A 14,818-nucleotide genomic window follows, 5' to 3' on the forward strand; every position below is an offset into this window, starting at 1 on the left:
TTTGCATTATTACTTTTCCATCCCCCTCCACTCAGGAATGTAAAATTCACCTATAAACTTTCTCAATAAGCTACTAAAAACAAAAACAAACAAAAAACCCCCAAACCTAAGCCTGTATTTCTTTTGGAATTTAGAACTTCACTTTAGCCACCACCATTTGAACAGTCCCCCAAAAAGACATTTTCCTTACCAACATGGTCCATTATTGCTTGATGAGAGCCCACAGTGACTTTTTGTCTAAAACAATTGCTTTGGACATGCTTTCAGGAAAAAAGTCAATACAAAAATGTGTAAAATTACATTTCAAGAAAGCACTGAATGGATCTGAATTGTATCATACTGTATTAATTTTAATGCCATTCCACAGGCAAGTATATATTACGTGTTGAAGAAGGTGCGCATATACACAAACACAAAATACATACACAGAATTCAGCCCAAACTGATGTATCTTCATTTAATTTCTAGCATAACAACCAGGTCATTTTTTGCACTTTAGAATTATGTGAAGAAATTAAATTAGGCACAATTAATTAACACAGTTTCTAAATTACCTTATTATAGTGCACTGTCACGCACTGATAATACCATATAATCAATATGATACTATTCAAGGTCATTTTGCTGATGTACAGGTGAAGTCTAGTAAATAGGAATCTAAGTGCTTTTAAGTCAAATCTACAACTTCTGCAGCTTTACACAGTAGAACAGTGCAATACATCATGTCCCCTTATTCCAGGAACAAGAGCTGAGTTTACAGTTGTATTCGTTTCACATTAGACTGGCTTTGTACTTTCTGGAGCTCTAGCACTTCAACTGCGTTGTCCACGATCTCCTTTTTTCCCCCTTCCTTTTTCCAGGTGCCGGCTATAAAAAAAGAAAAAAAAGTTCTTTTGGTAGCTAGCTCTCACCTGGCAGAACAAGACAGTTTCGAAGTAATGGTACAGCAGTTGTTCTTCGAGAGCGTCTGTTCACAGTGCTAGGATGACCCCGATCTCCACTTACTTTCCAGTTCCTGACTTTGGAGGAAGCTTGCTCTGGTTTCTTGGGAAAAGATTCTGATGTGACTTTCTGCCTCTTTTCAGGAATCCCTGTTACAACTGTTGAGCTCAGAAAGGCCCTTTTTGGTTTACTCCTCACCTTTAATTTTTTAGCATCAGGCTTTTCTTTCTTAGGGTGCTTTCCCACTGTAGTTTTCCTTGTCTGGCACCTATGGATGGAGAAAGCAGATTTCTGGGCACGAGGATGAAGTTGTCTTCTCAACCCCTCTTTTTGCTGTTTTTTAGTTCTGGAAGTTTGTTTGCCTGCAGTTACTCTGTTTCCTCTCCTCCCAACAGTACATGTGACAGACTTAGATCCTGAAGCCTTTCTGGAAAAAACTGGTTCTTTATTAGTGCCCTCTTTCCTCTTCCATATTGCCTTTGGATTCTCCCTCTCTAACCACTCACTCCTGATGGAGGTCAGAGGAGTTTTGGTAATTCTATTAAATGGAATTAATCTACAATCTCCTTCTATCACAGAGTTCAAAGGTGAAATGATCAAGTGTTTAAAAGAGTTCTCAGAGTGACTAGACACAAGACAATCTGTTCTTTCTGTGGAAACAGAAGATCCATCTGCCTTTTGACTTGAGGCTGTATCATTCCCTTTATCTGGATCTGTCAGGAAAGACGCTGAAGATGAACTGTAGTAGTCTGACCAGTTGAGTGACTTTGATGACGTGCTTTCTCTCTGTGCATCCGCTAGTTTTCGCATGTTTGCATCAAAGCTGAGACTTCTGAAAAGCTGGCGAACATGGGAGGGCTTTTTGGCCTTTTCTCCAACCGTACTCTTTGGAGGCGTTTTCAGAATTCGATTTGTCAGTGGATCATAATACTTGAAAGAACACTGTTTGTATTTATACCTTACAGAGTCCTTGCTATCTGTGGAGTTTCGATTTTTCCTCATTTTGGAAGCATCTACAGGTTTACCTTTACACTGTTTTACCTCTGGGCACGAGAGTACATACACCACTGTCTTGGGCTGTACAGGACTCATAATCTTGCTGTAGGACTCTGGAAGCTTAAGGGCACATAGTCTAGTTTTCATGTTTGGAGTTTTTTCATTCTCCAACCGCGCAATGTTTGCTTTCTGATCAGCTGGATCAGATTCTCTTCTAGACATTTTCTTTTTTGCTACAGGGTAGTTCAATAGACTTGTTTGGGTGCCGTGGCTGACTTTAACCACCTGGCATCTTGAAGCCAGTCGCCATGTTCTTTTCCTAGGCATTTTAAGTATTTGTGGGTTGCATAGAGTATCTGAGGCTAAAGATGGGTTATCAAAATCAGAGCCACCACTTAAAACATCATTAAATTCTGGCAATGCTTTAACTGGTGCACTTTCTGTTCTGTTACCCTCAATAACATTGATCCTTTTTTCATCCTTCTGTTTTTTTTTCCTCGTTCTCCTGCCTGTACAGTTGGCTGACGATTCATTGTCAAAATAGCAGCGAAAACGACCCTCCCTGAAATCACGCACAAGTTCTTGAATTTTTATATCATCTTCATACATTATTTGAGACCAAGTCTTTCCCACAAAAGAAGGAGGCACATGAGGCAGAGCTGGAAGAACTGGTTCTTCAGTATGAACTATGATATCCTGTTTCACTGCTTCTGTTTTCTCTACTGACTCAGTTTTTAAAACAGAGCAGAGCTGTGTTCCATAGTCTTTATCTTGCAAACTTACTTGGACCTCTTTTAGGAACTCTATATCTTTTATAGCTGCCTTGGGTAAGTCTGTTCCTGCCTGCATTGGTGCATCACAGTCAAAACTCATTTCAGAGCCCTCTAAATTAGTATGGTCCAGATGTGATGAGAAAGTTAAACATGGATTATTCTCTTCTTTGATATAAATTTCTTCAGATGTAGTTTCATGGCAGTATTTCAAAATTACATCTTCAATAATTTCATCCACTGAACTTCCATCACCTCTGTTTGTCTTCACGTTTTTGCATCTTGCTAATTGTGGGGATGTCCCAAGATCTAGGGAGCTGCTGATACCCACAGTATCCCTGAGATGGAGATCAGACACCAAAGTTTCGTCCTGAGTTCGTAAACTATCTCGCTTTGAGGGAGATTGACCTGAGGTAATAAAAAAAGAATTGCTGTGGCTGCATGTAGGATTCTGATGAGAAACTGAAGAGCGTTTTGGGTGAGCCAGTGCTGGAGCAGGATTCAAGCATGGCTTCAATAACACATCACTATTGCACGCCTTCGCTGCCCTTTCATCACATTCACTATGGAGAAACAGATTGGATGCTGCCAAATCCCTAACATTTTTTCCTGTTTTAGGATTAGCAGAAGAACTGTGGACTATAGGACTGATGGAAAATTGCTGAGGTACAGGGCTCACAGCTGTAAACTGACCTTCATGGCTATGATTTGCATTTTTCAGAGTAACCCATTTCTTGTCGCTACAGATGCCAGTAGACTGCTGGGATATTCCTGGAACATGTTCCTGGCCTCTTTCTAGGTTTTGAAAAACTGCTTGTGTTATAGAAGTTTTCTCTGTGCCCTCGTGAGACAGGCATGGAGCAGAAGAGTGTATTTCACCAATGGACTCCTTGTCTTTGCTGGAAATCTGCTGTTTATCACTGTTCCTCTTTTTCTGCATCTCTGCTGGGGACAGGCAAGAAATACTAGGAGTCTCCAGAGTGATGGGAAGTGGCATGTCATCGTATGTTGGTCTAAAGGGGAGGGGGGGAAAAAAAAAGTCAGCCTATATAAATAATGTAAATATATTTGAGATTTTTCAAACAATAGCAGTGCGGGGGCTTTTTAGGAGTAATTACCTAGAGTGCATCACTTCTAATGAACAAACTCAAATTACCAGCTCTGCTCCATTAGCAGAGGTAGTGAATTTTAAAAAGTTATGGAGAGGGAAGGGGGAATGTTCCACAAAGTTCACTTGGGCATTAGTCTGTTACCCTCTTCATGCCACCATCAATTAAGGATGGCCAAACATAGATTACGATAATTTAATAAATACAGCAAAGGAAGAAAATGTAAAGGTATTTCCTTTGTTTGAAGTTGTAGCTTAAAAAGAAGTTATTTCACTGGTCATAATATCATTAATTAAAATAGAGAAGTTGAAAAATTCTTTTGTAGAGAAGTGGAACATAATACTACAACACAGTATAAAACCGCTATTGACTATCAATGCCCTCTTCCCTACAAAACGTGGCTGCCTGATAGGAACCCTGCACATGTTGCCAAGGAATTCCATGTTTACTGTTTCTCACAGACATACCACAGCTTCTGACTCACTTCTATAGGAAGCCAAGTTATGATTGTTCAGTCCCACTGTGACAACAGATTTTTATATATTCTGTAACTGGCAGTTCTGTCTTTAGGACTGCCTCAAATACAAGGGTTCGTGTCTTGTAGAATTAACACAACTGACAGATTACGACTATTTCTCTTATGCAATACAGGAACCCACAAGGCTTCACTACGTAGCAGCTGAGCAAATCCAACGAAAATAATTTTAAAAGTAAGTAAATATAACTGAAGATGAGAATATTATATTTCATTTGAAAGTTATAATGAGACCTTGTGAGACACAAATGGGTGTTTATTTTAATACACGGCAGACATCAGCTAACAGAAGTATAACAAATACATTTTATTGCACAGTAATTTCCCTAGCTATATAACTCAGAGTACATACAGCTGAGGGTTATAGGACTGACCAAGCAAGAGAAACTTTGTATAATGAAACATTAAAAAAGAGGATTATTTCTATTACTATATGAACGCAAAGTAATCAAATCCATTAGATGCTCAAACAATGCCTGTCAACTGAACTGCTGTGCCCTACTGCTGCATGAATTCTTGGCCACCTAAGCTCTGACACAGGACCTAAGGGGAAGGCCAAAGGTAGTAAGAATAATCCTTTAACTTTCTCACTTAAAAGTTCTTCCATCTTTGCGTGAAACACCTGGCATCTGGACACTCCTTAAAGACTCAATATAGGACTAAATGGATTTTGACATAAATAAAATATAACAAATTTATAGGTTTCTAGCTCAGTTAACAACCTGCATCCACTTTTCAAAAATGACTTTTAAGCAAATGTCTCTGGGGTGGAGGAAACAGAACTACAGTTTTATACAGTTAGGTACTTCTGACAGTTTTGCTACAAATTACCTCCAGAAGCAGAATGAAGATTTACTCTCTTAAATGCTCAGATTATTTCTTTACGTAAAAAACTTATACACCAAGAGTTTGGAGGAAGGAATGATTTGGAGGTCTGTGTGCATCTGCTTTTGGTTTGGTTTTTTTACTGGGGGAGGGGCAGAACAACAATATCCTCTGAAATTCAGTGTAAGGCAAAGCTCTGATGAATTTTTCTTTTTTCCACATAACTATTAGGTATACTAGTTCTGCAAAACAAATCAAGACTCAGAAATACTTCCATAATCTTTTAAAATGACACTCTAAAGATCTCTTGTGTGAATTCAGCTAAATAGTAAAAACAGGTATTTAAAGAAATGAGTGGAAAATGGGTATTAATCCAGGAGTTTTAATATGAAAGAAGAGAATCCAATTCTTACCTCAGATATCAGTTAAGACCATGACTTTTTTTCAGAGCAGGACCACAACATAAATCTATTCACGCTCGCTTTTCCATCTTTGTTTTTCTTCCTCCAAACTCTGTCTAGATTTGGGATTACTCTTCCCTCTTCTTCCTCCAACTTCATCTAGATTTTGTACATTATTTTTCTCATTCCATTCCTTCTTCAAACAACTTAGAGGAACATGGGTAGCTTGTTTTTCCTAGTTAGTAGGTTTCATTCGCCGAAGGAATAACCTCGCATTAGTGACACCTCAAGAGAGGGTTTTTTTCATTTGGATGTTGCCTTAAAGCAAATATTTTCTCCATGGCAAAAAATTGTGGATATTCTTAAGAGAGTGGGATTGAATTAATTTATTGAAGATGGAAGGATTAATTTATTTATTTGTAGTGATGCTTATATGCCCTGGGCTAATTTGGCATTGATGCGCATATTAGTTTATTTTGTCACATTCCTGATAATATCAATATGACTGCATTCAGAAAAAATACTCTTCTACTTGCTTTTCAGAGTTGTATATTAAGACAACTGTGCTGGGATCAAACTGGGATTTTTGTCTGCCTTGCAAAACATAACAAATGAAGAATGAGATTTAATTTATTTTCCTTCATCTACAGAGAAATCTTAACACATTGACCTTCTTATCACTCTTAAAACATGCACACGATAAACAAAGAGAACACTTTTCAAAATCTGAGCACTAATTAATTGGCCAATTAATATAATTCAAGTATTAAATGAACATGTGAACTGCAAGGATGATAAAATAAATAAGCAAATATTTACCTGAAATTGTCCACAAACAAAATTATGAACTCTCTCAAAACATACCATAAAATACACTGCTAAATACATTTATTAAGCCCAGAATGATAATATTTATAATAAAATAGATAAAGCTCAAATTATAAGAATTTGTAAATGCATATGAGATTGTCCAGTCTGCCATTACACCTGCTGACCCGTCTTTTCTCAGGTCCTCACATTTAAATGCTATCAGTGGTGTTGTCTCAAATTGTTAAGTGGGGTAAAATTTAACAGTGAAGAGACAACACAAAAGCAATACACTTGCATGACGTTCATCTAAATACAGTTTTTTTCTAAATTGTCTTAATTGAAAAAGTTTCACCTCAAATGGGCAAAATTTACTGCTTAGCAGTATAAAAGAAACAGGAATTTGTAATACATGCATTCTAACAACACAAATTAAGAAAAAAAAAAAAGCCATTTGTATTATACCTGTTGTCATGGTATCTGTGGGGATGATGCTGTAAAACATCTTGCAGGAAACGCTCCATCAAGCTACTGGTACCTGTACGATTCCTACAGTATGTCGTAAAATGTCTGTGCTGGGAGCTGAAAACATGCTGGTGAAAGGTAAACAGGTGATTAGTCTAATACTACTGTAAACACACTGGCCTATTCCTAAATATTACTTCCCAGGTTAAACCTTTGTTATGAAAATATTTAAATAAAAAGAAAAGTCTTCAGCCTTTTCTACTTTACAGACTTGATTAACAGAGGTTTTTAAGCATGCTTAGGGAATCTCAAATAACACTAAAATGTATTGAAATATCTTTCTGAGTTGGAACTTAAGTTAATGGTTCTGATAAGTGCTGACAAATCTCTCTTGTAACTAGTACAAATGCTCTCACAAATCTCACAGCTGCTCACAGGTCTCTTAACTAGAACAAATATATTAAATGTTTCTACGAATGACTGTTAAAATATTCTTGAATTTTATATGAGTAAACATCTTATAATTCACTCTAATTAACAAGAATTTTCATAAGTGTAGAAGATTAAATAGGCTTCTACTTTCTTATTAAAAAGTCTAAAAGACAGGAGACTGGCAGAGCTAAAGAATAGAAAACAGTTGATCAAATGTCTTCAGCCTTGATATCAAACATACTACTATAACCTTAGTAATTCACAATATATACAGAAATCAAAATTAAAGGCACAGAAATAAATTTAATGGATGCAATGCACAGCAGTGTGCCACTTCAGAAAAAAAGACTGCTGCAGCCATGCCACTCCACCAGCATCTTTTTAACAGGTAACAGACAAGAAGGGGATCTTTCTCAGTGCGCACATTTTGCAATTCAAATTGCTTTTTGTTCCACTCAGTATGGGTTGTTCAATGTAAAGGCTGATAGAGCCTTTTGGTACTCCTTCCTATCTGTTGCTGAATTGTGCAGAAGCCACCTCACCTGTTCCAGATTACTGTAGTGTACATGGCAACAGTTGCAGTACCCTTGTCTATTTTGCACAGTGGACGCTCCAGGCCAAGCACGTTCTTGCCCTCTTGTGTGGGAACTGAAAGGAGGAGGTAATATTACCAAGACACGTTGGGTTATTTAATGCATGTCCTTAACATGGAAATTCTAAATATGTATCTCACCAGAGTGATGGAACAAACTTGCAAGATAAATGTTTCTATTTCAGAATTGCAATGACAAGTAGGACTATGTATTTTAAGGTATTCCCAAGCAAATTTCACTGGAGAAATTCTTTCTTAAATGCACAACAAAGGATAACAGCTTGAAGGCACAATGGGCTGAAATCTGAAAAGAACTGCCTCTACAGAAAAAGGCAGAGTCATCATCTTCTCATTCTTCTGTTTTTTAGTATTTTGGGAAAAAAAAACACCAAAGATGCCTGACACTCACACATTAGTTTTGGGCACTACAATATACCTTCCCCACAATTTTTAATAGTGTTTGGTATAAGATACAGAGGACCTCCATCACACACTTACTGTGCCTCACTGTCATCTTTTATACAAAATAACAGATAAAGTTGAAAAGCAGATTCTTCCCAGTTTACCTTGGTAAGCAGTAAGCTAGGCACCAGTTAATCGTCACCTAACTTACCTGCTACTGCTGTCCCGACGTAGAGAACCTTCAGCACCATGTCTTTGGATTCCTACAGAAAAACGAAAACAGAACAAACAAAAAATAAAACAATCAAACACACACACAAAACAAAACACAAAAAGCAACAGAGTATCAAAGAGATGGAGAGAGTTTACCTGCAACTAGCTACTTCTCTTACATTGCATTTGTCAAAACTACTATTTTAAAGGAAGATAAAAAGTTTAGTAGGTTCAAGAATCCTTTTGTTCTCAAAGTTCATCCAAGAGCTTCATAAAATAAGCTTTACTCTTTCATGGCTGGGTGTGAATTTTTCTACTGATTTGTCTGATTTCAAAACTAGGCCATCTACATTCATATTGCTACATTTGTGATAACTGAGATAAAATGTAACATGTCTTAAACAGTTTGTAACAGGACAAGAGAATTACAGTTACATGGAAACTCTTTGGATGATTCAGGAGTCACTCCTTCCATCCAAGTTCCGTAATGGAATTTAGAAAATCAAATTATGCAATACAAGGTGAACTAATGCTTATGCTGATAACTGTATTTTTTTTAAAGAGCAACAGTGACAAAAACATCTACTTCGAACTTCTTACCCTGTGCTGAAGAAGCAGAAGCTTCATCAGATCGTCTGATTCTGTCAAACATCTATAAGCAACAAACAAAAAAACCTCAAGTTATAATAATTAATATTACATCTAACAATGTTAGCATTGTTAGCTTTGCTAGAAGGGCCTAACTTCTGATCTAATTAATGAAGTTAAATACTTACTTATGAACACAGCCCAGACATCTGATAGGTTATTAAGCAATAACTTTGTCAAATTCATTGAATTACTTAATTTCCTAAAATGCCTTTACAATTAAGAGATATATGCTAATAAAACCCATACAAGACCTACACCACACAAAATAATCATCCAGGCTGGAAAAGCAATCCTTATTGATCGAAAGACCTGCAACTCAACTTTGAAACTCACAATTTTTAATTAAAATATGACCGCAGCAACATGTGGTTACGTGCTTTGGGGCATCCAAACCCAAAGTGCTTCCAGGTGTCACACAGTCCCTTTACGTTATGGAATGCAAGCACAAAAATCTACATACCTTACACTCACCAGCCTTCTTCATCCACCAAAGCTGACTCCAGACTAGCAAACAATTAGTGTTGAACAGGAGGCCATTTGCAGTGCAGGAGGACACTTTTCTTTTTTCATCCCATCTGGCAACAAGGAATTTAAAGAGCCTTTTAAAACAGAGTTAATAATTCATGTTTTCCATGCCTTAAGGCATGTAAATTTTTCTGTACCACTTTGCAAACATGTCAGTCGATAAAACAGATAAATCTTTCTGAAGTCTGCAGTACATTCTTCTTTTTAATATGGAAGTTGTTTAGACAGTCTTTCCTACATTAATGTTAACCACTCCTTCTGGAATAACTTTGTTCCTTCTTTCCTCCTGATAGCCCCTATGTATTAAACATTTTGGATGCTAGCACTTGTGAAATAAAGTATACTGCTACAATAACAGAAAACAAATTCCTTAATATTAACCAAACTGCAATGAATCTATTTTGTGCATCATTCATGAACCTGCTCAGAAAAACAATGTCTTATTTCGCTCATGTTACACAAACTAGTTAGATAGTGCATAATATCACATAGAATAGATGTTCAAAGCATTTTATAATTTAATCATTACATACTCAATGAAGTATTATCATTAGCATTACAGACAAGAAAACAGAAAGGCTACAATAACTTGCACAATCACCGTCAACAGCATCACCATATTCTGCTTCAAAACTCAGGACTTAGCAAGTCCAAGATCTGCTCTTCGCTTACGATTCCAGTAATTAGGGGATAACAAAGTTTCAAATCAATCACTTTTATTAACTGTTATCTTTTATAAACTGTCTTAACAAGACTCATTCCTTCCCTTCTCATTTCTTGTTCTCGTGTATGCAGAGAAGTTGCTCCTATATGAGGCTACATACCATCAAGCTTGATAGATGTGTGGTTTGTTACTCGTCTTCTTTAAATGTGTTTTGTTCTTTGTCAGACTATGAACTGCTCATTATAAAATACCTAGGCTGTTATAGCAGTTATGGTCAGAAGGAGTTTCACAGTAGCTCAGCTTTAAACACACATGCCCCCCAAACCACAAAACAATGCACACCACTGAAACACCAGACTTATTCTCCTCCCCACAGTGTATCAATTTATGTAAAAACATTAAAAAAACAAATAAGCAAGAAACTCCAGCTGTTCTTATAAGCCTTCTCATTAGGCAACTGAAAAAGCTTCCTTGATAGAACAACTTATCTCAGCCATCCTGTTACGTGTCCTATACACAGCCAGGATCCAAAAGAAAGTAAAGAAAAAACACAGAAGACTATCTTTCAGGAATGATGCTTTATGTAAAATAACCTGTTCTATGAGCTTGAGGTCAACTTATGGATTTTTAAAGTCTTACTGCGCACACATAATCTTATGACAAAGCTAAAAGGGTAGCAAGAGCACAAGAACCACAGAGGAGGCATACACAGGGCAGTCAGACAGCAGTTCCACAGTCAGCAGCAGCAGCAGCTCCACAACCACTCATCTCCATCCACTGCCCCAAAACGGGATTACAGCACCTTGACATACAAACGTCTGATTTCATCGCAGAGATGCCAGGCAGTGGGAACTGCAATGTGCTCGAGGATAACTAAGACAGTTTGTTACTTCCCTATTTCAAGGACTGATTTCACAGTGGTGTGCTACTGAGAGTTCACTCAGCTGCAAGTACAAGGCATATTTAAACTGAGGTAGGAGCAAAGTAACTTTAAACAGGAGAGGACTATAAAAATAGCTATACTGAACAACCACAGTCTGGATCTCCTTGTCATCTTTTTACAGTTCAAGGAGATTCAATGGACGAGATTTTCTCACCTGGAGGGAGGTCATGCTAGGTAAAAGTTGTAAATGCCCAGCTATCGCTTAGCAACTGACAGAAAAACATCAGAGAAACATCTTTCAGGGATATTCCCCTCTTATGCAAAGCTGCCAATAGAAGAAAACGTCTCCTTATGTCGGTGTTTTTGAAGAACACTAGTGTACAGGACAAAGAAACAAGTCTGAACTCTATACAGCTTGCTTACCATCTGAAGTCAAGTTCAAACCACAAGATAACAATGTGAAGGAAATCTGTTATGTAGATGCCTTATTTAATTTGCCAAAATCTGAACAGCCTAACTGTAATCCTTACTTTTTCAAAGCAGAAACTACAGCTATAAATCCACAAATTATTTTTCAGATGTCCACGCAAAGACTGCAAAACTTTACATTAGCTGAGACACTTTCCACTATAAATATCATAACTTACTGGATTAAAAAAATAAATTACATTTGTTCGAGATTTAGCCTAACCATTTCATCACCGAAAAAAAATCCTATAAATTTTAGTAAATGTAGAAACAACTGGATAGACACAAAAGTGTTTGATTTGGTAAATTTTTATCCAGGTTACATTAGCAGCTGTCTCCAACATCAATGTTTCCTTCTGGTTTTATTGAATTCTGCTGCGTACAGGAGCCAAAGAATGAAAAACCTCAGATAACCATATTTAACAAAACAAAAACAAACAAACAAACAAAAAAAGCAGTGGATATGATAGTATCTGAGTATCAAAGGCATCAGATAGATTCTCCACACAGCGTCACTCTTGCACTGCAACAGGTAAAATAAAAAGGGTAAAAAGCCAATCAAAACTGCTCCTTGAGAAACGCCTCACGAAAGCCTCTACCGCCCCTTCACCTGCGAGTGACTGTGCTGGGCAGGCAGAGGGAGAACTAGGGGGAAAACTCTCCCTTAAACAAAGTGACTTGACGCCCCACAGCACCACCACAAACAGGGAGGCTGTAACTCATTCCAGGAACGGCCTTTGCCTCACGGCTGCACCGCACCGGCCCGGGGTCCCAGCCCCGCCTCGGTCCGTGTCCCGGCCGGCGGGGCGGAGCCGCGGGGAGCCCGCGGGGCCGGGCGGTGCGGAGGGGCCGGGGCCGACCGTGCCCGGGGCAGCCCCGCCCGCCGGGACCCGCCGAGCGCTGAGGGGGCGCTGAGGCGGCCGCACGCGCGCAGCTCCACCGCTCCAGCGGCTGCTCCCGGTCCCTCCCCGCCACCCTTCCCGGTGCCGCCTCACCTCCATCATTCCCCATTAGCTCTCCGATGCAGCGCTGGGGTCAAGGGACGCCATCCTGTGCTTCCTGCTCCGGGTCGGCGAGCCGCGCCCCGCGAAGGGAATGGCGGGAGCTGCAGTTCCCGCGCAGCCGCTGCTGCCCGGCACGGGCTCCTCCGCCCTCAGCGCCCCGCTCCGCCCGCCCTCATGGCGAGGTGCCGTCTGCTAGCGCGGCTCACACCGAGCCCGAATAGCCGCGGTTACTTCAGAACACTGCGGGGCGGCGTCTTTTGATCAGCCCCAACCAGGGTGTTTCTGGTTGGGAAGTAACCTACTTCTCTTAAGTTTCACTTCAACAACCGTAATAGTTGTTTTCTCCTTCAGAACGTGTTGTTCCATGTGCTTTAGGGCAGGCTGTAGAGGTTACCCTTTTAATTTTCGGCCCTTAAAGGTAGCTTGTTTTTCACGGTGTGCCTTAGGTAGATTTTATCAGAAAGTTACAGCCTGACTTCATCAGAGTTAATGATGCTAGATCAGCTTTTCTTATAAGTGGGCTGGAGAATGCAATGTTAGTTCAGTTTCTCTTATTTTCAGCTGTAGGTTTTTGAACGTTTATCTAATCTCCCGTGGGAAACCAGCAATTGCATATTTCTCTCGTTATGCTGAAGCAGCAGGATTTTTTAAGAAATCTGGGCAGACACGAAGTCAACAAAACACCCTTATGTGTGAAGACAGGTGCAGATACAGGCTTGGATTGTGCAATGGGGGGAAAACAATCTTGAATGCGCCTTAATATCGAAAATTTAGAGAGGCTGCTTTGTGATTATGAAACCATAGCTTGGATATGTGCACCCACGCTCAAAAAGTAATTGAACACAAATCTCAAATGACAGACGAGCAGAAGAAGGCTTCTCTTTAGAAGGGCTGAATTTAGTTGCTGTTGAATTCTTTTGATATGTGCAGAGGTATGAATATGTCTTTATTGCTGAAAAATTATTATTATGGAACTAAAGTTGCCTGGTGATACTTTGTTACCTAATACACAATTTGGAAAAAACTGCAACTTTCTGTGGAGAACATTTACATGCATGAAGGCTCAGGCACGTGCCCATATTATTGCATGTCAGCTCAGCTGTATTGTTTAAACATGTGGCAAACACGTATAACATGTTATCTGAGGTTAAAGTAGTTTAATTTTATGGTGGTTTACAATAGGCTTAGTGAGTTACTGTGGCTCGGCTAACCCTTTGTAACTTGTTGAAACAAAGTAAGCTTAGTTGCATAACTGAGGCACTGACGTTTCTTTTCCAGAACGGCTGATGTAAAACAGAAGTTCTTCTTAGCAAAGACAAAGCACCATACAGTCTGTCTTATAATGCCACACAACTTCTCCTCAGAATATTCCTGAATATTTTTGCAAGGATAGAACGTAATATTCTATCTCTTGGACTGTCACGCAAAGTTAGCAGAGCTTAGGCTTGTGTTGCCAAGTATTTCTTGGCTTTCAACTCTTTCTGTATTTATGAACTTACGTTTACACCTTGATTCAAACTTAGGTAAGATATTGAGAGAAACTCCTTTACCCCAGTCTCCTCCTTCCCCCTAGGAAACTACTTCTCACGTTCATGCAGGAACACTGTGTAGGGTTGACAAACTTCCTTACCCCTTTAAAAAAATTTTCTCTCTCCTGGTCTAAGCCTCACACTTTTCTCTCTTTGCTGGTATCTTACTCATCTATTGAGTTTCTATAAACTGCCCCATATACCTTTCACTGCTTTGCTTTCTACTTTAATTTGTTATGTTTTTCACTTCCATTAGCCAAATATAAGTCAAAGGTGTACCTATTAAAACATTAGGACAAATTGACAAATGTAGACAACAGCTATTTTCCTCAAGAGTCTCAAATTTCTTCCAACATTTGGATTCAAATTGGAAAGGGAGAATGTGATGAAAGAAAATCAAGGTTGGTAAAACTAGCTGGCAGGAAACTGTTGGCTAGATTTTTAGTTTGTTGCATATATACTTTTTACATTCTGATGTTATGAGCCTAATTTATCCTTATATTGTTGTTTGCAGTTGAGGCCTGGGGTTCAACCCATGCAGAGATTACTTTTGCCAAATGTTCACAAAGATGGGTTTTTAGTTCTAGCCTGGATTCTAACAAGCA

General features: G+C 38.9%; 1 protein-coding gene across 4 annotated transcripts in view; it reads right to left on the minus strand.

Annotated features, from left to right (window-relative positions):
• Nucleotides 1-14,818, minus strand: part of ZDBF2 (zinc finger DBF-type containing 2) — a 23,924-nt gene continuing 9,106 nt past the window's right edge. Inside the window, exons 1-8 of one of the 4 annotated variants that reach the window (XM_027880171.1) lie at nucleotides 12,676-12,779; nucleotides 9,601-9,715; nucleotides 9,090-9,141; nucleotides 8,488-8,539; nucleotides 7,825-7,930; nucleotides 6,851-6,978; nucleotides 1,141-3,721; nucleotides 1-867 (exon numbers count right to left, since the gene is read on the minus strand). In XM_027880171.1, coding sequence (XP_027735972.1) covers nucleotides 805-867; nucleotides 1,141-3,721; nucleotides 6,851-6,978; nucleotides 7,825-7,930; nucleotides 8,488-8,539; nucleotides 9,090-9,141; nucleotides 9,601-9,624 — 3,006 coding nt within the window. In that variant the 5' untranslated portion in view covers nucleotides 9,625-9,715; nucleotides 12,676-12,779 and the 3' untranslated portion in view covers nucleotides 1-804. Of the gene's footprint in view, nucleotides 3,722-5,590; nucleotides 5,814-6,850; nucleotides 6,979-7,824; nucleotides 7,931-8,487; nucleotides 8,540-9,089; nucleotides 9,142-9,600; nucleotides 9,716-12,675; nucleotides 12,780-14,818 lie in introns of those variants that run through there. The other 3 variants (XM_027880169.1, XM_027880170.1, XM_027880172.1) reach the window with 3 other exon arrangements.

Source organism: Empidonax traillii, unplaced genomic scaffold, assembly GCF_003031625.1.
Source record: "Empidonax traillii isolate 1590-97213 ecotype Southwest subspecies unplaced genomic scaffold, ASM303162v1 scaffold65:size4453928, whole genome shotgun sequence".
Lineage (NCBI taxonomy): Eukaryota > Metazoa > Chordata > Aves > Passeriformes > Tyrannidae > Empidonax > Empidonax traillii.